At 45.2% G+C, this 17,790-nt stretch overlaps 1 protein-coding gene across 1 annotated transcript in view; it reads left to right on the forward strand.

Moving 5' to 3' along the window:
• Nucleotides 1–17,340, forward strand: part of ERBB4 (erb-b2 receptor tyrosine kinase 4) — a 547,664-nt gene extending 530,324 nt beyond the window's left edge. The window contains exons 26-27 of the mRNA XM_033064273.1: nucleotides 6,877–7,168; nucleotides 9,055–17,340. Coding sequence (XP_032920164.1) covers nucleotides 6,877–7,168; nucleotides 9,055–9,491 — 729 coding nt within the window. The 3' untranslated portion in view covers nucleotides 9,492–17,340. The remainder of the gene's footprint in view (nucleotides 1–6,876; nucleotides 7,169–9,054) is intronic.
• The last annotated feature ends 450 nt before the right edge of the window (nucleotides 17,341–17,790 follow it).

A 17,790-nucleotide genomic window follows, 5' to 3' on the forward strand; every position in this document is an offset into this window, starting at 1 on the left:
AATCAGGCAGCATCTGCTTGATCCATGAATAGCTGCTGCCTGTGTTAACAGTAAAGAGAGCTCACAGCTGATCCATTTTCTTTTCTATCCTGAAAAGAAAAAGTCAATAGATATAAAAAGAGTAAGCAATAAATATTTTTACACTGCACTGATGAGGCATTCTTGGAAAACAGCAAGCTAAACAACTCTACATAATTCAGGAGATGGGAAGTGGACTGAGAGTCAGGAAATAATTATGAGAGCTGGGAGAAAATTTTTCCTTCTGTGACGAGATCTGAAGCAGAAATTGCTAGTGGAAAATATCCATTTGTGCAGAACACTATTTGTGGTTTTCTTAAATAATAAAAGCACCTGAAAAATACAAGGGGGCATAATTTGCAGGCAGAGCTGCAGGGAGTTGCCCCTTGAACACCCTTGTGGCCCCCAAGGTGGAGTGCTCAGTGTCCCAGGGCAGGGGAACTCCTGGGGTAATGCTTTGGAAGGACTCCCAGGTGGCAAGAGGACTATGGAGCATCCTGCAAAATAAATACTAAATACTGTACTTTCTAAACATAGATGCAATGGAGCTAAATGCCAGCACAGCCTAAAAAATGCCCTTTGTTAGCCAGAGTAAAGAGTCTGTCTTTCTCATTGAATGCTGCAGGAGGGGAGGGGAAAATAATTTCCAAAGCTATAAAAAGACTCTCCAAAAGATGCAGTTGGGAGAAGTGGGAGGAGGCACAGATGAAGTGTAGATTTAGAATGTTGAAAAATGATTATTTTATCCAAATCAGCTGGATGGTTAGTTCTTTTAGACTATTATTGCCACCAGAACCTCAGCCCTGCTCTAAATCAACTCAGCATTTCATCAAGAAGCCTATTCTTTGCTTTAAGAGACCAAGAGTGCACAATTATGGGTTTCTTTTCCCCCTTGCATAATAAAATTGGGATATTATCATCAAGATTCTATTCAGATTTTAGGAAGGCTTTTTTATTTTATTTTTAAAACCCATCTTTGTCTGTAAAAGCTCCCTGTTCAGGCCAGCATGTGGCAATGATTACTGCTGTAAAGTCTTCGATGGAGATGTGCTCTATTTCATTCTCAATGAGGGTTGATGGCATTTTGAGAGGCTCAGAATATCCTTTGATTACTGGATAAAACAGGCTGGGGAAGATGGCAGTGCAGCATGCACATAGAAGAGGGCTGCTGCTCCTCCCAGGATCACTCATCAACTTTCTTTTGTGCCTTTTTCTTTTCTTTTTTTTTTTTGTCTTCCATATCACAATCACAAAATCACGGGCATGTTGTGGTTTTTGTCCTATTCTCCATCCTTTCCCTGTTTGGGGATTTGAAGCTGGAGGTTTGTACAGAAAAGGAGATGCTGCTGGTCCTGTGTTTTGGACAGCACAGGAGCAGTGCTGACCCCTTTGTCCCACGGCGAATTTGTTAGAGCAGGGAAATGGCACCTCACCCCTTTCAAATTGTGGGGAATTGGCTCAGTGTTAAAAGGTGCCATTTACTGTAAAGTGTCTTGGAGAGTGTAACAAAAAAGAGAGTGACAGAAAGCTGGTCATGGGTGACAGGAAGGATGGGGGAGTCAAGCAGATTGAAAGGAAAAGATGGGCAATGCCAGCTGTCTCTTTCCCTACTCTGCTCTGTTTGACACTCAGATGCATTAACACCAAGTAAAAGGCAAAGGGAATCCTTGAGTCTCCATTCTTGTGTCATGCCTAGCTCAAAGTGCATTTTGTGCCAGCTGAAATCTGTTTGCCAGCCCCTCTGAAGGCAGGAAGGATGCAGGTTTCTGAGGTCCAGGCAACAGGTGGGTTTCCAAGCCTTTGATGCTGTAGCAGGAGAATGCTTTTATTTCCAGCCTGGGTATCAGGCTCAAAGAAATGAGGCTACAGAAAAAAAAATTCACCTACCTTTTTTTGTCAGTGTAGCTGGATACTGAGTTTTGTGCCCAAATTGTGCCTCTCTTAAGAAATTATTTTCATTTGACTTCTCTACTTGGTGAAGTTTTAGACTGAAAATGCATGGTTTATATCTGGTATTTTCCAAAAGCAGCACAGGAAATACTCTGTGTTGTGTATAGGTATGTTGTTTCCCATACCACTATGCCAAGACTTTGTTTGTGATCTATGCCATTTACTCTTCACAGTCCAGACAAAATTACTCCCTAAATTGCTCCTAGTAATTGGGTATCCCAATCCATATGGGCTGCTCTAGAAGAGTTAACAAGTAAGAAAACAGACAGTTGTTATGAGAGAAAATTACCCAAGAGAAAGTGGTGCTGACTTACCTGAAGCTAAGAAGTTGGTCAGTACTGACCTGAGCCCAGGGGCAGTGGAACATCCCTACTGACTTTGGACAGGCTCAGGGATGTTAAACCCACCATTCTGCCAGGACATGGGCTGGCACATCCAGCCAGAGCTCAGGCTGCCTGCAAATCCTACCTGTCCTCTGGCAAACAGCAACCAGAAAAAAACTTAGATGGAGGAAAAGATTTAATCTTTGTATCTTCTATTTATTTTCCCCTCACTGATCTCAGCTGGGTATTTTGTGTCCTGATTGAAGAAGGAGCAGTTGTTAGAGACTGGAGCAAACACTTCACACAGGCTGATGCCTGTACAGTGTCTCTGTACTTGTGATCAACATTTAAGTTAAAACATGTGACAAATTCAAAGAAAAGGTGCTGCTGGAAAAGGGGCTGGGGACATCATAATTTCCCATAAATCCCCAACACTGTGGCCAAGGAATGCCACACTTGTGTCAGATGCTGTGAGCTGTAAGGATGGATATGCTTGAACCTTAACAGCCCAGGGAGGTGTCAAATCCTTTCTTTTTATGTATGGCCCTTCTCTGAGCAGGGGCTGGGAGCAGAAACCCCCAGAAACCCCCAAAGTCTTCTAGCAATTTCTATACAAACAGCATTCCATTCCTATTTAACATTACACAGTGATCTCATGCTGCATGTTTTTTCCTTTAATTTTCATCTCAGAAATGTTTGCTGTCTGGAGCAGGGCAGAGTAATCTGCAAATTCTGTGGAAGCAGGACTGCAGCCAGGCAGAGGTGGCTGTTCTCCTGGAATGATCTTTCCTATTTGAATTTCAGTTTGGATCAGTTGTAAATACCAGGCTGCTCCCTTGGAATGTAGCTGGAGTTTGCCTGGGGGCTGGTGGGACACTGCATTGTGTGCTCTGCCTGTAGCCCCACCAGACCATCCCAAATATTATTCAAGCTGTCCATAAATCAGCTGTCCTTCCTGGGCAAGGCTGAAATTTTGGTGCTTGCAGCAAGGTCTTATATCTTACAATGCTTTGGTTTGGTGGCTCAGCCTGGGTGCTCCCTTGGTTTGAAATGAGGTGAAGAGTTTCTAGGGGAAGGAGGAGGATGAGTTGTCTCTGGGGCACACAGCCCAGGAGTGCTGAATGGTACAAAGAAGTGTTGCCAGAGCAGAAAGAGAGGAAGAGGGAGTTGGGTTTCTGCACTTTGAGCAGTATCAGAGTGGGTTCAAACATGTGTACATTCATGGTGGCAAAGTCTTGCCTTTAGCAGAGAAAAATCTTTCAGTCCCATGAGTTTATCAGGCTGATTAAGAGCAAGAAGCAGCAATGACTGTGCAAGCCTGTCAACATTTCTGTGGGTGGCCAGGAAAACCAGCTCTGCAAGGGGCTGGACCCAACAAGGCTCTGATTTCATTACAGCTTAAGGTGCAGTCAGAAAATATTATGTCCCTGCCATAAAGGAGGAGATATTTACCTTTAAGTACCTTTAGGAGGTTTTAGAAGCAAGGAATTGGAAAATGAAATTAATGAATAGAAAGCAGTAACACAAGCCAATATTCACAGAAATGTTATTTACCACTCCTGGATCAAGGCTCATTTTACACAAACATTAGCTGTTATAACAGCTGATGTGTCACTGGTATTTCATACCAGTGAAAAAGGCTTTAGGAGACATTTTCTTGGATTTTTATTCTTTCTCTGCATTCTCATGTTTTTTGCCTAAAATTCAATCATGTGGTGTACAGAATGAAATCTCAGGCATTTCTGGGGAGGGCAGTTAAAAAAGTGAGGCTCCTTCTGGAGTGTGATGAGTTCCCCTGTCAGTGGATGTGTGCTCTCCACAACTAATGGATATAACACACACTACCCCATCAAAAGCAGTATTGATTTTTTATTTTTTAGTATACAAGCTGAGACTTCTTAAGTAGGCTTATGTAGTGAGGTCTTCGAGCAAGCAGCTAAGGTCTCTGTCAATCCCAAAAAGACAGAGATGATAATTCTGGTGAGACTTTTAGGATCAGAAATCCAAAATTATAGAGTTTTCAGTAAAAATACACCTGCTGATTTTTCAAAATAGTACTTAAAATGCAAAAACAACAACACCCCCGCTGCCATCCACCAAAAATCAACAAAGTAAATTGGATTTCACATACAAAACAAGCTATTTACATTTTACCTGTTAAAATCCAAATAGATTTTCTTCTCTCAGTGTGATTCATGTCCTGACCAGTAAGAGTTGTCTGAGGGTAATCTTGAAAGCCTAAAAAAATTATGATCTCACATTGCAATTACCAGTCAATTTAAGGACTCTTAAACAACTATATTAAATTTTCAAGCCACCTAAATGGCACCACAGCTGTTTTCTTTGCCTCCTGTTTTAATGGAATAGTGGCCACAGGGTATCAGCTCATGAGGAAAAACAGTAAAGAAGTAAAAATATGTGCAGACAGCAGTGGTGGAGAAGGGCCATGTGTAGTGTTATGTGGTAAGGGGAGTTGCAAGATAGATATGTTTAGTACAGCACTTAAGGGGAGGCATGAAAAAGCAGAATTATAGTGATCTCAGTTGGCAGGCCACTGCCTGGAAAGCTCTTGTCAGCAAGAATAGCAATAAACACATCAATGGCAGCCCATTGTCTCCTGATGCCTTGGGACAGGGCTGTGCTAAGAGGGCCTTGTGTTGTTATAGTTGCAGAGTATGTGTTTAAATATTAGAGTCACAGCCAAGAAGAGCTGAAGATAGGATAGTGGGTTTAGCCTTTTGTGCTGAGGGTGGAGCAGAGCCCACAGACACATCATGTGGCCATCCTAGAACAGTATTTTCCAAGCTGCTCATCTTCTAAACTTTTACTGGCAGAGGGCTATAGCCAAAAGTCAAGCCTATTGGCAAAACACTTGCTTTTCTAAGCTGTCTTCAAGAATCACTGAAAGATGTGAACTGAAAGTGCTTCCAAGACAGCTCTGCCCTTTTTCATCCAGAATAATGAACCAACCTTGGAAGTTCATGGAAACAGGGAGATGTAAGTGAAAGGGGTGTGATACAGCCCAGTGTGACTTTTGGGGCCATCTTTCCATAACTGCCCATGATGGCCTTCAAATAAAGATATGCTTTTATATTACCTCCTTAATAAAATTATCTCAATTTTCACTTCCAGGTTGAGAAAAAAGCAACACTGCAGTGTCTCAGAGCCATCAGTGTGGCTTTAAAGTAGCATCTGGCAGGCTCAAGAGATTTTTTATCCATTTGTCTAACACATTCTGCATTGTAGCATGTCATTGCCCATGTGTCATGACAAGTGAACTGTAAATCTGGAGGGGTTCAGAGGCAATCACAGCATCTCCAGTTTTCACAGCGTTCCCTGATTAAGTGGATTTTCCCAATTGTCCCAAACAATCCTCTTGCACAAGCAACTTGTGAAATTGGAGGCTTACTGCAAAGTCTGTATCCAGTGTTTATGTTGTCTGTTCCCTTTAAATAAGTAACATCTGGTAAAGTGTCCTCATTCACAGAGAGCCCAGGTGGGATCAGTGGCTCTGTCTAGCACTGGTGAGACACACAGCATGTTGGTGGGGGTGAGGCATTTGCCCTGGCTGAATTTGAATTTTGGGTGCAGTTAGGAAATCTGGCTGATGTGCATGTTTTTCCCAATTAGCCCATACAGCTCATGTGACTTGTTTAATTCATGTGGCCTCTTGTTATGTATCCATCATCCATTTTTCTTTTCTGTTGGAGTGAAATTAGACACAGCCCTCCTCCTGCCTACATCCCTATGTCAGGAGTAAGTATTCCACATTCAACCTCCATCCTTCAGGCTTCCCTCCTTTCTTCACTACTTTTTTTCTGTTTTAAACTCCTTTTTCCTGCACAAATGAGCCAGAAGACAACAGGTAATGAAGTGTATATATAGGGAATCAAATAGCTAAGATCTGCAGACTTAGCCTGAATTTGTGTGCAGATTCTAAGGACCCATACCCAAAACTGACAATTTTTCTTGAAAAAACATTTAGGTAAAAGGCTTGGATGAATCTGCATATCTTTCCTTCCTATCTATAGGGCATGATGTTGAAAGTTCCTTGCATGCCCGTGCTGACAGACAAAATGGTAGGATGAGTTAACCCATTGAGCTGAGGTGCCAATACAAACACAGTTCAGCAGCCTGAGATGCCCTTCCATGGAATCCCACTGGTGTGGGTGACCCCATGCTTCTCACCACAGGACACAACACACTCAAAGTACCACTCCAGGAATAAAGAGATGAGAGTGGCTTCTGCCCCAGTCAGGAGGAGATTTCCCAAACCTGAGGTTTTGATCAGAAATCAGGGGAAGTTGCCAGAGTAATAGAAGAGGAAATACCACCTTCACCTCCTGCAGCTGTGTGTGTCCAGCCTCCACATGCCTAGCAGGAGCCGAGCTTTCCTGCCCCATTTCTATCCCTGCTGGGCAGATGGATGCTTTGTGGGTGCAGACCAAAGCCTGGAAGCGCAGGATGGGCAGAATTCCCCTGCCCAGCATGGCAGGGCAGGCACAGGAGGCACAGGCATGACTTTGCTGTTGAAACCTCTCCCCTAGGAGCCTCCTTTCCCATGCTGTGCTCTTTCTCCCAACAGAACCAGTTTGTGTACCGGGATGGTGGCTACACCACGGAGGTGCCAATGCCCTACAGGGCTCCAGGCTGCATCATTCCAGAGGCCCCAGTTGCTCAAGGGGCTACAGCAGAGATCTTTGAAGACACCTGCTGCAATGGCACGATGCAGAAGCAGGTGGCAACCCTGGCAAAAGAGGACAGCAGCACGCAGAGGTACAGCGCTGACCCCACTGTCTTCATTCCGGAGCGGGTCGTGCGGGGAGAGCTGGATGAGGACGGCTACATGACACCCATGAGAGACAAACCTAAAACAGGTAAAATATTGCCTTTCCAGACAGCCTCCTGGTCTGGCCTGGCTGCATTTCTTCTCTTTTTACATCAGCTGCTTTTCATCAAAAATGGCTTTATTTAGTTACCCAGCAAGGCTGAAGCATTCTGACTAGGTTAATATTCCTTTACACTGGGATTTGGTTTTCTCTCAATTTTCTACTTTGAAATGCTCAAATGTGCCAGTATGTCAAAGTTGGTAAGTCTCCCTTTTACTTTTTTTTTTTTGAGAAATAGCAAGATGAATGAAAAAAAAGCCAAGGCCTCTTCTCTTAGCCAAACAAAAATCTTCAGTTATTTCCAAGGAAAGGATCTATCTTCAGCCAGCCATAGTCCCAGCTTTGCTTTGTTTATTGATCTTCTTATTCTTGGCATTGTGCTTGGTAAATGTCATGCTGAACCTATCACAGAACTGATACACACAGCTGGCATTTTATACCCAAGAGAAGTCTGGGATTGAAAGAACAAGATGTGCTTTAAAGAGAGTATCACTGCAAGGGGAAGATTGCCTAAATCTGTGCCAGCTCAGCATGCTGCACTTCCCAGTTTGTCCTCTTTCATTTCTTCCTCTTTAAATAATGATAGCAGTCATTTAGATGTAAGGGGATGTGTCATTATTAATTTGCTTCCAAAACTTTGCATTAGCTTCAAAGAAATTAATAAATGCAAATGTAAATGACAAGTCACTACTTGTGTTTGCTAAGAATTTGGAAGTCACTTGTCCTTTGTGTTACATGATGGAGGAATGGAGGGAGCCCTGGCAGTAGCAGGTGTGGGAGTCTCTCCTTTGCAGTGATTTGTGAGCCCAAGTGTATGTGTCCATAGAGGTGCACCCTGGGGATCCTCAGAGTTCTGCAGGAGCCACCTGAGCCTTCAGGGATGGGACAGTAGCAGATCAGGAGAAAGCAGCTCCTTCCTGACCCCCTGGACACAGACTCAGGGTTGTCACGGTGTGGCCACACACTGCGTGTTCCATGCCAGCTGCAGGGTGCAAATCAAAGCACTGCTTGGCTGTCATCACAAAAAAAAAAAGTTAAAAATCCGACTCTTCAGCTGATATTCAGTGACAGCTGTGGATTCAAAGGTGTTCACTGGGTCTTGACCTTTTGCCTTTCATAGTTTTGGCCCCCTTCTGGATGAAACCAGATGATCCCTTGCACCAGGACTCTCTGTGGAGGTGTGTGCAGAGCCCGTGAGCAGCCCCGTGCTGCTGGAAGTGGGGTGTTAATCCACAGCAAGTGACTTGAGGCACCTGTAACCTGCTCCAAGTCCCGTTTTGCAGCTGATCTAGGGCTCCCTTGTTTCCTTTCCAGAGCTCATTTGTATAATTTTTTTTTCATAATGCTTCAAGACCCTTTGTCCTTCAGGGATGGACGGTTTTTAATCAGGAAAATTGTTCCTTTAGAAATGAAGCTGTCTTAAAAGTTAGCCCTTGGGGATAGGCTTTGTGCAGAGAGGCTGAGCTAAGACTCCTGTAGAGTTCTCTGGATGGAAGGACTGCAGAACAAAGGGTTTGCTAATAGGTCCAAGGCTGCAGAGGCAGAAGTCAGTCAGTGTGTTTGGGTCTGTAGATCATACAGTGAGAGGAAGTCCAGGGGAGCACATGGGCTGTGACTCAGTCAGAACTGTAGTTTAATTGGCCAGTGTGTTTGATAAGTCAGTCTCCCAGGGTATCTGTTTTAACCCACATTGTCTGTTTAGCTTGTAAAAACTTCATTTTTCACAAGTGTTTAACGTAGCTGGCTCCTGATCCCATTTGAGCTCTTGGAATGGCTGAGGGAGAGGGTGCTCTAGTCCAAGCACTGCTTGTACGTGATGGTACATGGATGGACTATTACCACTCTTGGCTGACTCATTTTTTATCCTTTCTCAGACTACCTAAACCCAGTGGAAGAGAACCCGTTTGTTTCCCGGCGGAAGAACGGCGATCTCCAAGCTGTGGACAACCCAGAGTACCACAGCACTCCCAACGGGCAGCCCAAAGCAGAGGACGAGTACGTGAACGAGCCATTGTACCTCAACACTTTTGCCAACACCTTGGAAAACGCCGAGTACCTGAAGAACAACTTGCCAGAGAAAGCCAAGAAGGCCTTTGACAACCCAGACTACTGGAACCACAGCCTGCCCCCACGGAGCACCCTCCAGCACCCGGATTACCTGCAAGAGTACAGCACAAAATACTTTTACAAACAGAACGGACGGATCCGGCCCATAGTGGCAGAGAACCCTGAATACCTCTCTGAGTTCTCCCTGAAGCCTGGCACTGTGCTGCCCCCCCCGCCCTACAGACACCGGAACACCGTGGTGTAGTGGCTGTGCTCTCACTCAAGTGGAAAGGCAACCCCTTCCAGCTGCCTCACTCGTACTCTCTCACTCCCCCTTCCTCCCTGCCCTTGCCCGTCCTTCCTGCCTCCCTCCCTCTCTCTCTCTCCCATGAGCTTCCTCTTCTTGCCAGTTCACTCATTTTTGATATTTCTAAGTGAAAGGATGTCTTGGAGTTGGTTGCAGATTGGGTTGGGAAGCTGGAAGGAAGGAAGGAAGGAAGGAAAGAGACTGAAAGAAGGAGTGTACAACCTGGCCTTTCCCACTTTTGGCAGATGCAGGGGGTTGGATGCCCAGATTTCCCTGGTGGCACCAGGAAAGGTCAGTGGCAGTGCTGCTGTCGAGCTCGTTCACAGTGCTTCAACCAGACACTGTAGGGAAAGCCACAGAAAGGCTGATTCTTTCAGCAGGAACTGATGAGAGTCTGTACAGCATTCCTGGAAATCTCCATGCAATTTCCATCAGGGTGAAAAATGGACAATTTTTATATCCTGTGTGATAGCGTAGTAATTGAGATTGAGAATCCAATTTCTTTCTTTAACAGTTTCTATCCCAGCAACTGGAAATGGCTAACATAGCTTTTCAAAAACATTCAGATCTTCATTGTGGCTTTCCAAGAAATGATGATGTGACTCCCACACACAGCTAAACCCTTCTTCTGAGCCACACCGTGATTTCGTGCCAATTCCCAGCCACAGAGACTCCTGCTCAGAACTGGTACCTGACATGACCATTTTTGTATGTGTGCCAACACAACAAACACTTTAAACACAAAATATCCTTCAGAAGAGAATAACAAAACCACACCTCCAATATGTTCCTTTTGAAGCTAAAAATCAGGCCAAGAAATGAAGATTTGTATGCCAAAAGCTTTGCTTTCCTGTTTTATACCTGCTGACTATAAACATTTCAAAAGATTGTCACTAATTCTTCCCCCTTTTTTCTTCTTCATGGTCATGAAGGGAGCTGGGGATGCTGTCAGGCAACAAGACAGAGAACTGAAGAGTCTGATGTTCTATGGGGTGGGGTGGGAAGGGTCCTTTAAACTGGAAGACAGACACTGGACTGGAGAAAATGCACATGCGGTTCACTGGAAAGTTAGTTTGCACTTAACCTCTGATTTTATTTGAACTGTTTTCTGGATTTTGAATGAAGCAATATGGAAGTGACCAGCAACATACAAAAATAATAATTTTAAATTAAAAAAAAAAAAAAGAAATATAAATTATTTGTAAAGGATGACTGTGGAAATGCCAAAACGAAGCAAATCAAGTCTTTGGAACAATGTCTACCACTTCTGAGAGGCCAATGCAGTGACTGCTTCAGAGAATACAGTGACAGAGCAGCCAGCTCTTCCTGCTGCTCTGTGAAGGACAGCAGAGCAAGCCCTGGAAAGGATCAGGAGAGGCAAATGTCCTGCTCTGGCTTGCAGCACAGTACAGAATGCCATTTTTCTAGAAGGAGGATTACTCTGGCACAGAAGACAGTGCATATGAGGTTTGAGAAGTCAAAATGTGCATGATTTGCAGAGCTTTCTGTCAAAAATGTAAATAAGTATGAGTCAGTCTCCTTGCACTTAGTTCTGCTTTTATCAACCTCAGTTTTTAGGTAACACCCCCCTGACCTGCTCCTTTTGGAAATCTCTTTCAAACCAGAGTTCTGGACGTTTTTAGTGACCTGGGGCAGATGGAGCTGGGAAAGGAGGCGTAAGGGCCAGAGACACCAAGGCTTCCCTCAGGCACACCAAAACCGTGTGTCAGAGCATTTGTGAGCCTGCTTCCCACCAAACTTCTTAAGGAACTGTTAGGTCCCTTTGGAGATCTGCCTGTCTCTATCCATCAAGGCTTTTAAAGGGAAGAAACAATACCTGGTGTGAAGCAATCTTGGGTGTGCAACAGTATTTCAGTTTATGCACTTGAGCTTTGTTAGAGTTGAGATCTTTGGGGTTAGCTAACCTGGCAACAAAACCAGCTACAGCCAGTGGTCTGGAAATGGCATCACCCTCCTCTAAATCCCTGCCATTCCAACAGCTTGCCACCTTTAATCTTAGGGAAGCAGAGGAAGGCAGTAAGAAACAAGCAATAGTTACCTGAAGCTTAGAGGCTGTGGGTCAGCTTGACAAAGGTGTGAAGAGATGTTAAACCTGGGCTGGTTGTTACCCTTGCTGATGGAAAACAAACAGTGTGTGATTACAAGGCTGGTTCAGCCAGTGAGCTGTTTGTGCACCAGCTGTGTCCAGGCCAGCTGCAACCAGATGTGCATCAAGTACATAGCTGAAGGTTCTAAAAGCAGCAAGAACAGGCACAGATCTCTGAGCTGTTTAAAGGAGATCTTGGGTCAAGATCTGTGGTGGTAAGACCAAATGGCAAGCAGACCACTGTCATGGATAGATGGATATAATCCTGCACTGAGGGTGCCTCTGGTAGCTCCTTACCATCTTAGTGGGACACACAGAGGGTGGCATGAGGCTCCAGGGAAGGTGTGCCCACAGCAGTGCTCACAGGGTGATGCACAGGCCAAGGGACAATGCTGCCAAGCTGCCTGGGGACAGGGAGCAGCACGGGAATGTGGGTGTCCCATTCCAGCACAGCAGCTGCCTGCAGTGCCATAGGTAGGTGGAGAAAGGTTGATTTGTCCCTGAACAAATCTTGTGACAGAGTAACTCCTAATGGAGAAAAAAAATTAAAATAAAATAAAATGCTGGTGCAGCTCACATGTTTGAATTCAGAGATGAATTCAGAGATGAACTCAGAGGCTGCTGGGGCAGAGGCAGGCACACATCCAGACCCAGGCACTGGGATGGAGCTGCTCACAGAAGGTGAGGCCTGTTTGTTCCTCTGGTGATGAAGTAGTGCTCATGTTAGAAACAAGCCCATGGAGTAATCCAAATGTAAATACTGGTGGGGTTTAACAGTTTAACATTTTATTTCTTACAAGGCTTGAATTATTTATTAATTTTATTTGTTGACTGTGGGTGTGCTATAATATATTAAGTAGCATGGAAATGCAGATGTTCCTGCTAGTGGGGCAGCAAGAAAGCTGGAGCAGGAGCTTGGGCTCTGCCTGGCAGCCAGGATGAGCCGTGCAGAGCCGTGCTAGTGGGGTTTGGGATGGCAGAGGCTTAATGAGCACAGTGACTCAGGATGAGGGAGAACTCCACACACTGCAGCTTCACAATTTATTTTTCTTATTATTTCCTGAGCTTCTGGTTTGAATTGCAGTTGCCAAAACTGGCCCTTGGGTTCCAGGCCGTGCCAGTCACTGCCCCTTGCCCAACAGATGGGGCTGTGTGGTGCTGTGAACCAACCCAGAGAGCAGCAATTATCTGAGCCCTGCCCCTTTCCTCTGGAAGAGAAGTTCTGAGCTTAGCTCTTTGCAACAGATAGTTTAATCATGACTAAAGAGAAAAAAAAAAAAAAAAGGGAAACTGGGAGCAGAACTTTTTGGCTGCTTTAATCCAATCGGCAGAAACACATGGCTGTCCCTGCTGTCCCTGACTCCCATCTTTGCCTTCCTGGGCATTGCTGCTGGCTTGGGGAAAGAACTTGGGCAAGTGCACATGGCATCCCATTCAACTGGGATTCATAGGGAATGAAAGATGAGGCTCTTTAAGGCATGACGACAGGTCTGGGGGAAAAGCACGTACATCCACACAAACTGCATTTTGTCAGCACACACAAGGCTCACAAACAGGTGAGCAAATCAACAGAAGTACTTGGGGTGTAATTCACTCTCTAGTGCTCCAGAAGTATCTGCACACAGCACACTTAGATTTTATGGGTTTTAGAATGCAGTCTCCTGTGCATAAATGTTCTCCTTCCTCCTGTCATGGCCTGTGTGATGGGAGAGCAGTGACCAACTTTTCAAGAGCACATTTTTACCTGAGTGTGGATCAGCTGTTGTCCAAGGCACAAGGAAAGAGAACAGCTTCTTTTTTCCTGATCTCTTCAGTGTTACTTGTCCTCCCTGTTATTACCTGAGGGTTACTGCAAGCAGACACTGGGGCTGAGTGACTCACTGTAATATAATTGGCTGAAAACAACTTTTTGCATTTACTTCTTCAGATCTTTTCAGATTTTTCTTTTTCTGCAGAGCAGCCAGGAGGGATTTTTACAAGACCATTGGCTTAGATGTAGCAGAGTATTTACAGCTGTATTTCAAACAGGTCACATCTCTCAGGTAGCAAGAGATGGAAATATATCTGCAGTAGGAGCCACCACATAGGTTTGTTTCAGGTACCCTGAAATCCTCTCCTGTGTACAAAGAAATGCTGTATCACCCCTGGATGTACCACTTAGGTGGCAGAAAATGTGCTTCTTCATTGCAAGACTCATATGCAATGATCTGACACCTGTTTCCACTGAAGATCTCGCCTCCAATCCCAGCCCAGAGGGAAGGAAAGTGGCAGCTCTGCAAGAGCAGCTCAGCCCTGACTGTGGTTCCAGCTTTCCCATAACTTTAGGTGGAGCACAGAGAAATATGAGTTGTGAGGTGAGTCAGCCTAGAAATACAGTTTGGTTTTGGGGATGGAAATCAGATATTAAAGAAAAAAATCTCTTTTTTTTGGTCTAATGGTGTGTGTGTGTGTGTGTAGGTGGTGCACATCATGGTGACAGCTAATGGAATGATGGGGTTTGAGCTCCTTTATTCCATCTGGGAGATGAGGAGACTGCCAAAGGCAGAACGAGGCTGTTGGTCATGCAATTCCCCAGGATAGCTGGAAGCATCCCCATGAGCTGAGCTTCCCTGGCAGCCCAGGAACCCTGGGCAGGAATGTCTTTACAGAGGGACAGCAGCCACTGCAGCAGGGACACTCCCAATGTGCCAGCCCGTCAGGGAGGAAGGATTGGGACCACCAGAGGTGCTCACGGTTGACTGCTCCTCTCACCCTGCACAGCTGGTGTCCCGGGGCTCCCACTCTGGTTTCCCAAGTGCATTTCAGAACTGTGGAGCTCAGATAAGTGCTTACATGCTTGGAAGGGGGACTGGTGAAACAGAGGCTTTAGAATGATGGGAGCCAGGCCTGCAGTTTTCAGTCACTTCTTTGGCTCTGAGAGGGGACAATGTCACCTCGATTTGCCTTTGGCAAGGTTTCTTCAAAAGGTGGTGGCACATGAAGTCTTTGCACCTGCTTATTTCCAGCTGTCACTTGCTAAAGTCTCACTCCTGTGTATCTTCAGCCTCTGCTGACAAAACAGCTCATCTGTGGTCATGTAAAAATCATGGATTTGGGTTCAGATAGTTTTTCAGAAAGCCAGGGCTGGGTGGGGTCGGGTGGCTGACTGCAGTGCTTACATTCCATCAAGCAGGGAGCTGCAGTTGTCCCACAGGGCAGCCTCAGTGAAGCACCACTGTGTGTGCAGGATTCCCTCTCTTTTATTTTCTGCCTGTTGCTGAGCATTTGTTATAAAGGTGGAAAAGGTCTATTACAAATGGGGCTTTCAGACTGGGAACAAATAACAAAAATAAAGCTATGTGGTTGGAAGCACCACTCTAAAATGTCCAAAAATCACGTCTCCATGTTAGTTTTAATGTTATTTTAGCACAGTTTTATTTTACCACTGTGTGGAACAGTGGTTTGTTCTGATGGTAGGCTCCTTGCTCTTGAGGAAATCACAGGCAGGTGAGGCTGGATCAGGATCTGCCTGTAAGTTTGGACAATGCAGAGCACTTTGTAGAGAACTTTGTGAATGTTCAGGTCTGACTGATGGTGGTGGGACTCAGTGGGGCTTGAACTGTAGCCAGAGGGACACCCTCTGCCCAGGGCACTCTCCAGCTGAGGTCTGGGGATGGTTTGAGGGGGAAGCCAAGTAGGATATAAGAGGAATCAAAGCTGTTTTCTTTTTTATTATTTAATTTTAGAAGTGAGCTTTGTGGACCCTGGAAGAGAGCGGTTTTAAGGGGAGTTTTGTAAGGTGTTAGGCAGTGTGAGTAGTTCTGTCCCAGTTCTTCTCTCCTCACCAATAAAAAAGCCATGAAATCACGCTCCAGTGGTGTTGTGGATGAACCCTCAGGGGTGCAGGTGCATCCTGCCCAGCACCCTGGGGCTGCTGGCTCAGGCATGACCAGGGCCACAAGTACACAGAGCCATCACTGAGCGCTGTTTGCCGCAGTCTGGTCCCCAGCCCAACCTCTGAGCTCTCCTAGGGGGGAAACACTGTATTGTCCATAGCACTCTGAAGACTAAACCCTTTTGGGATAACCACAGTAGGGAACTGTGACTGGTATTTTCTAAGTGTAGATATGTATGCCGTTCTTTCGAGGTAAGGTACTCTGACATATGTAGCATAAACTGGTCCTGCTGTTAAATGGGTCGATTATTAACTGAGCAGCTGTGTAGGGGGTAGCTAACTTTGAATGCATGAAATCACTGTTCCTCTGGACATGGGATGGGGAGTAGCTACTGGCTGCTTGTGGGGGTACTTATGGTGGGGCAATGCAAGAGGAAAATGCGGGTGAATGAGAAAACTGGTAATTTTTAATGGCATTTTAAAGATGCAAATTGGTACCCATTTGATACATTATTCACAATGATTTTAATCCCTTCTTTTGCCCAGTTTTTGCTACTTCCCCAATATTGTAAGCTGGAATTGCTCCATAGGTATCAGTCCTTGTAGAGGGAAGGGAAACTGAGGGGAAAAGAAGTCTCTTTCTAAGAACAGAGATAGCCAAATTTTATTTCCTGACCTGGTGGTCCTGGACCACTGACTTCTCAGATGAGGCTCAAATTCAGGCCTGGGGTGTGACATTACTGTCCCCTTGGAGTGAAAGACTCCCACCTGGCAGGTGACATCGGGGCAGCTCTGAGCTCCTGGTGACTCCTGAGCATGGCCCAGCCCAGAGGAACCCGCAGCACGGGTGGGGTGGGCTGGGTTTCTGTCAATCCTCCGAGTTCTGGAAGAGCCACAACATAAACCAACAATACTTCTGCCTTATGAAGTACCTTCAGAAGAAGAGAAATGTCAGCATGTTGGGGAAGACACTCATTTCTTGCAAAGTGATGCATTCAGAGTTAGCTGCCTTTCTGGAACAAAAATAAAAAAGAAATTCAATACCTACTGTATGTTACTTTGAAAATGTGAATAGTATTTTTATAGCTTGTTAAAGACACAGCTAGTTGCATTTGTAAATAAGGATAATGTTGCTTTTATTTTCCTTGTGGACACCATTGTTTGGAACATAATTGTCCTTAGGGTTGATTTGTATATAGGTAATTTGCTTGTGATTTCAGCCGCTCCTCCCCTTTCCTTTCTCCCCCTCCCCACCCTCTGGTTTTGGTTAGAAGTACCATTTTCAGCATTCTGTGTGATTCTGTGTTTTAGCACTGTTGTGGTGTGTTCAGACTTTCTGCACTTGCTTACACAGTAGGGTATGCCAATCGTGTGTGGCGTAATGTTACTTTAACCTTTCGTTTCTCATATTTTAGCTGTTGGGAATTATACACTGTTAAAATACTTACTGACCTGGGTTAATATTAGGTACATACTTTAGCATAATTTCCCTTCTTTTCATGGTTTCTCGGGTTTTTTCTTTTTTTTTTTTCTTTCCTTTCCCTTCCCTTTTGTCTTGTTTGGAAGCTGGGAAGAAACCTCTGGATCTTCTCTTTGTGTGGTTCTATTCCCCACTCCCGTGTGCAGCCCGGAGTTTCTCCTCATGGTCCTTGGGGTAGAGCTTTATCTGTTTGTTAAGGCAAATGTAGACTGCGACCCACCTTGCATCAACCCACGCTCATCCCAGCTGAACAATTTGAAAACTGTTCTGCCTTTTTGTTACATGAATCTGTCAGAAATATATTTTTAATTTAATATAAATGAAATTCAATAAAATATGAAACAAAGTCTCTGTGCACATGTGAAATGTCTTGGAAGGTGGCCTGGGTGCTGCCAGCGCCACAGAGTCCATGGAAAGCCCTGGCATGGCCCTGAGCTGGGGCAGCCCCACACACCCCACACACCCAGCAGTCCCAGGGTTGTGCAGTTCTGAGCTTTTCACTCCTTTTACAACAAACCACATCCCATGAAGGTGCTGGTGCCTGTGCCCTGTGCCCCAGCTCACTCACTGGGTGTCCACTTGCAGCTCATTCCCCCTCATTTTGCCTCATTTCTCTGCAGCTGAGCTAGCTCACACCTTTGGTGGGTTGGGGGATGATGAGTGGGTGGGACCAGAGGTTGCCTGTGTCTGAAAAGGGTGAGTGTCAGCCTGGCACCTCCCACTTACTGAAGGTGAGCCAGGTCACAGAGAAGGAATTGCCATAGGACCCTGCTCAACTTGGGCTCCTCATCTTCTG

Source organism: Catharus ustulatus, chromosome 7 (assembly GCF_009819885.2).
Source record: "Catharus ustulatus isolate bCatUst1 chromosome 7, bCatUst1.pri.v2, whole genome shotgun sequence".
Classification (NCBI taxonomy): Eukaryota; Metazoa; Chordata; class Aves; order Passeriformes; family Turdidae; genus Catharus; species Catharus ustulatus.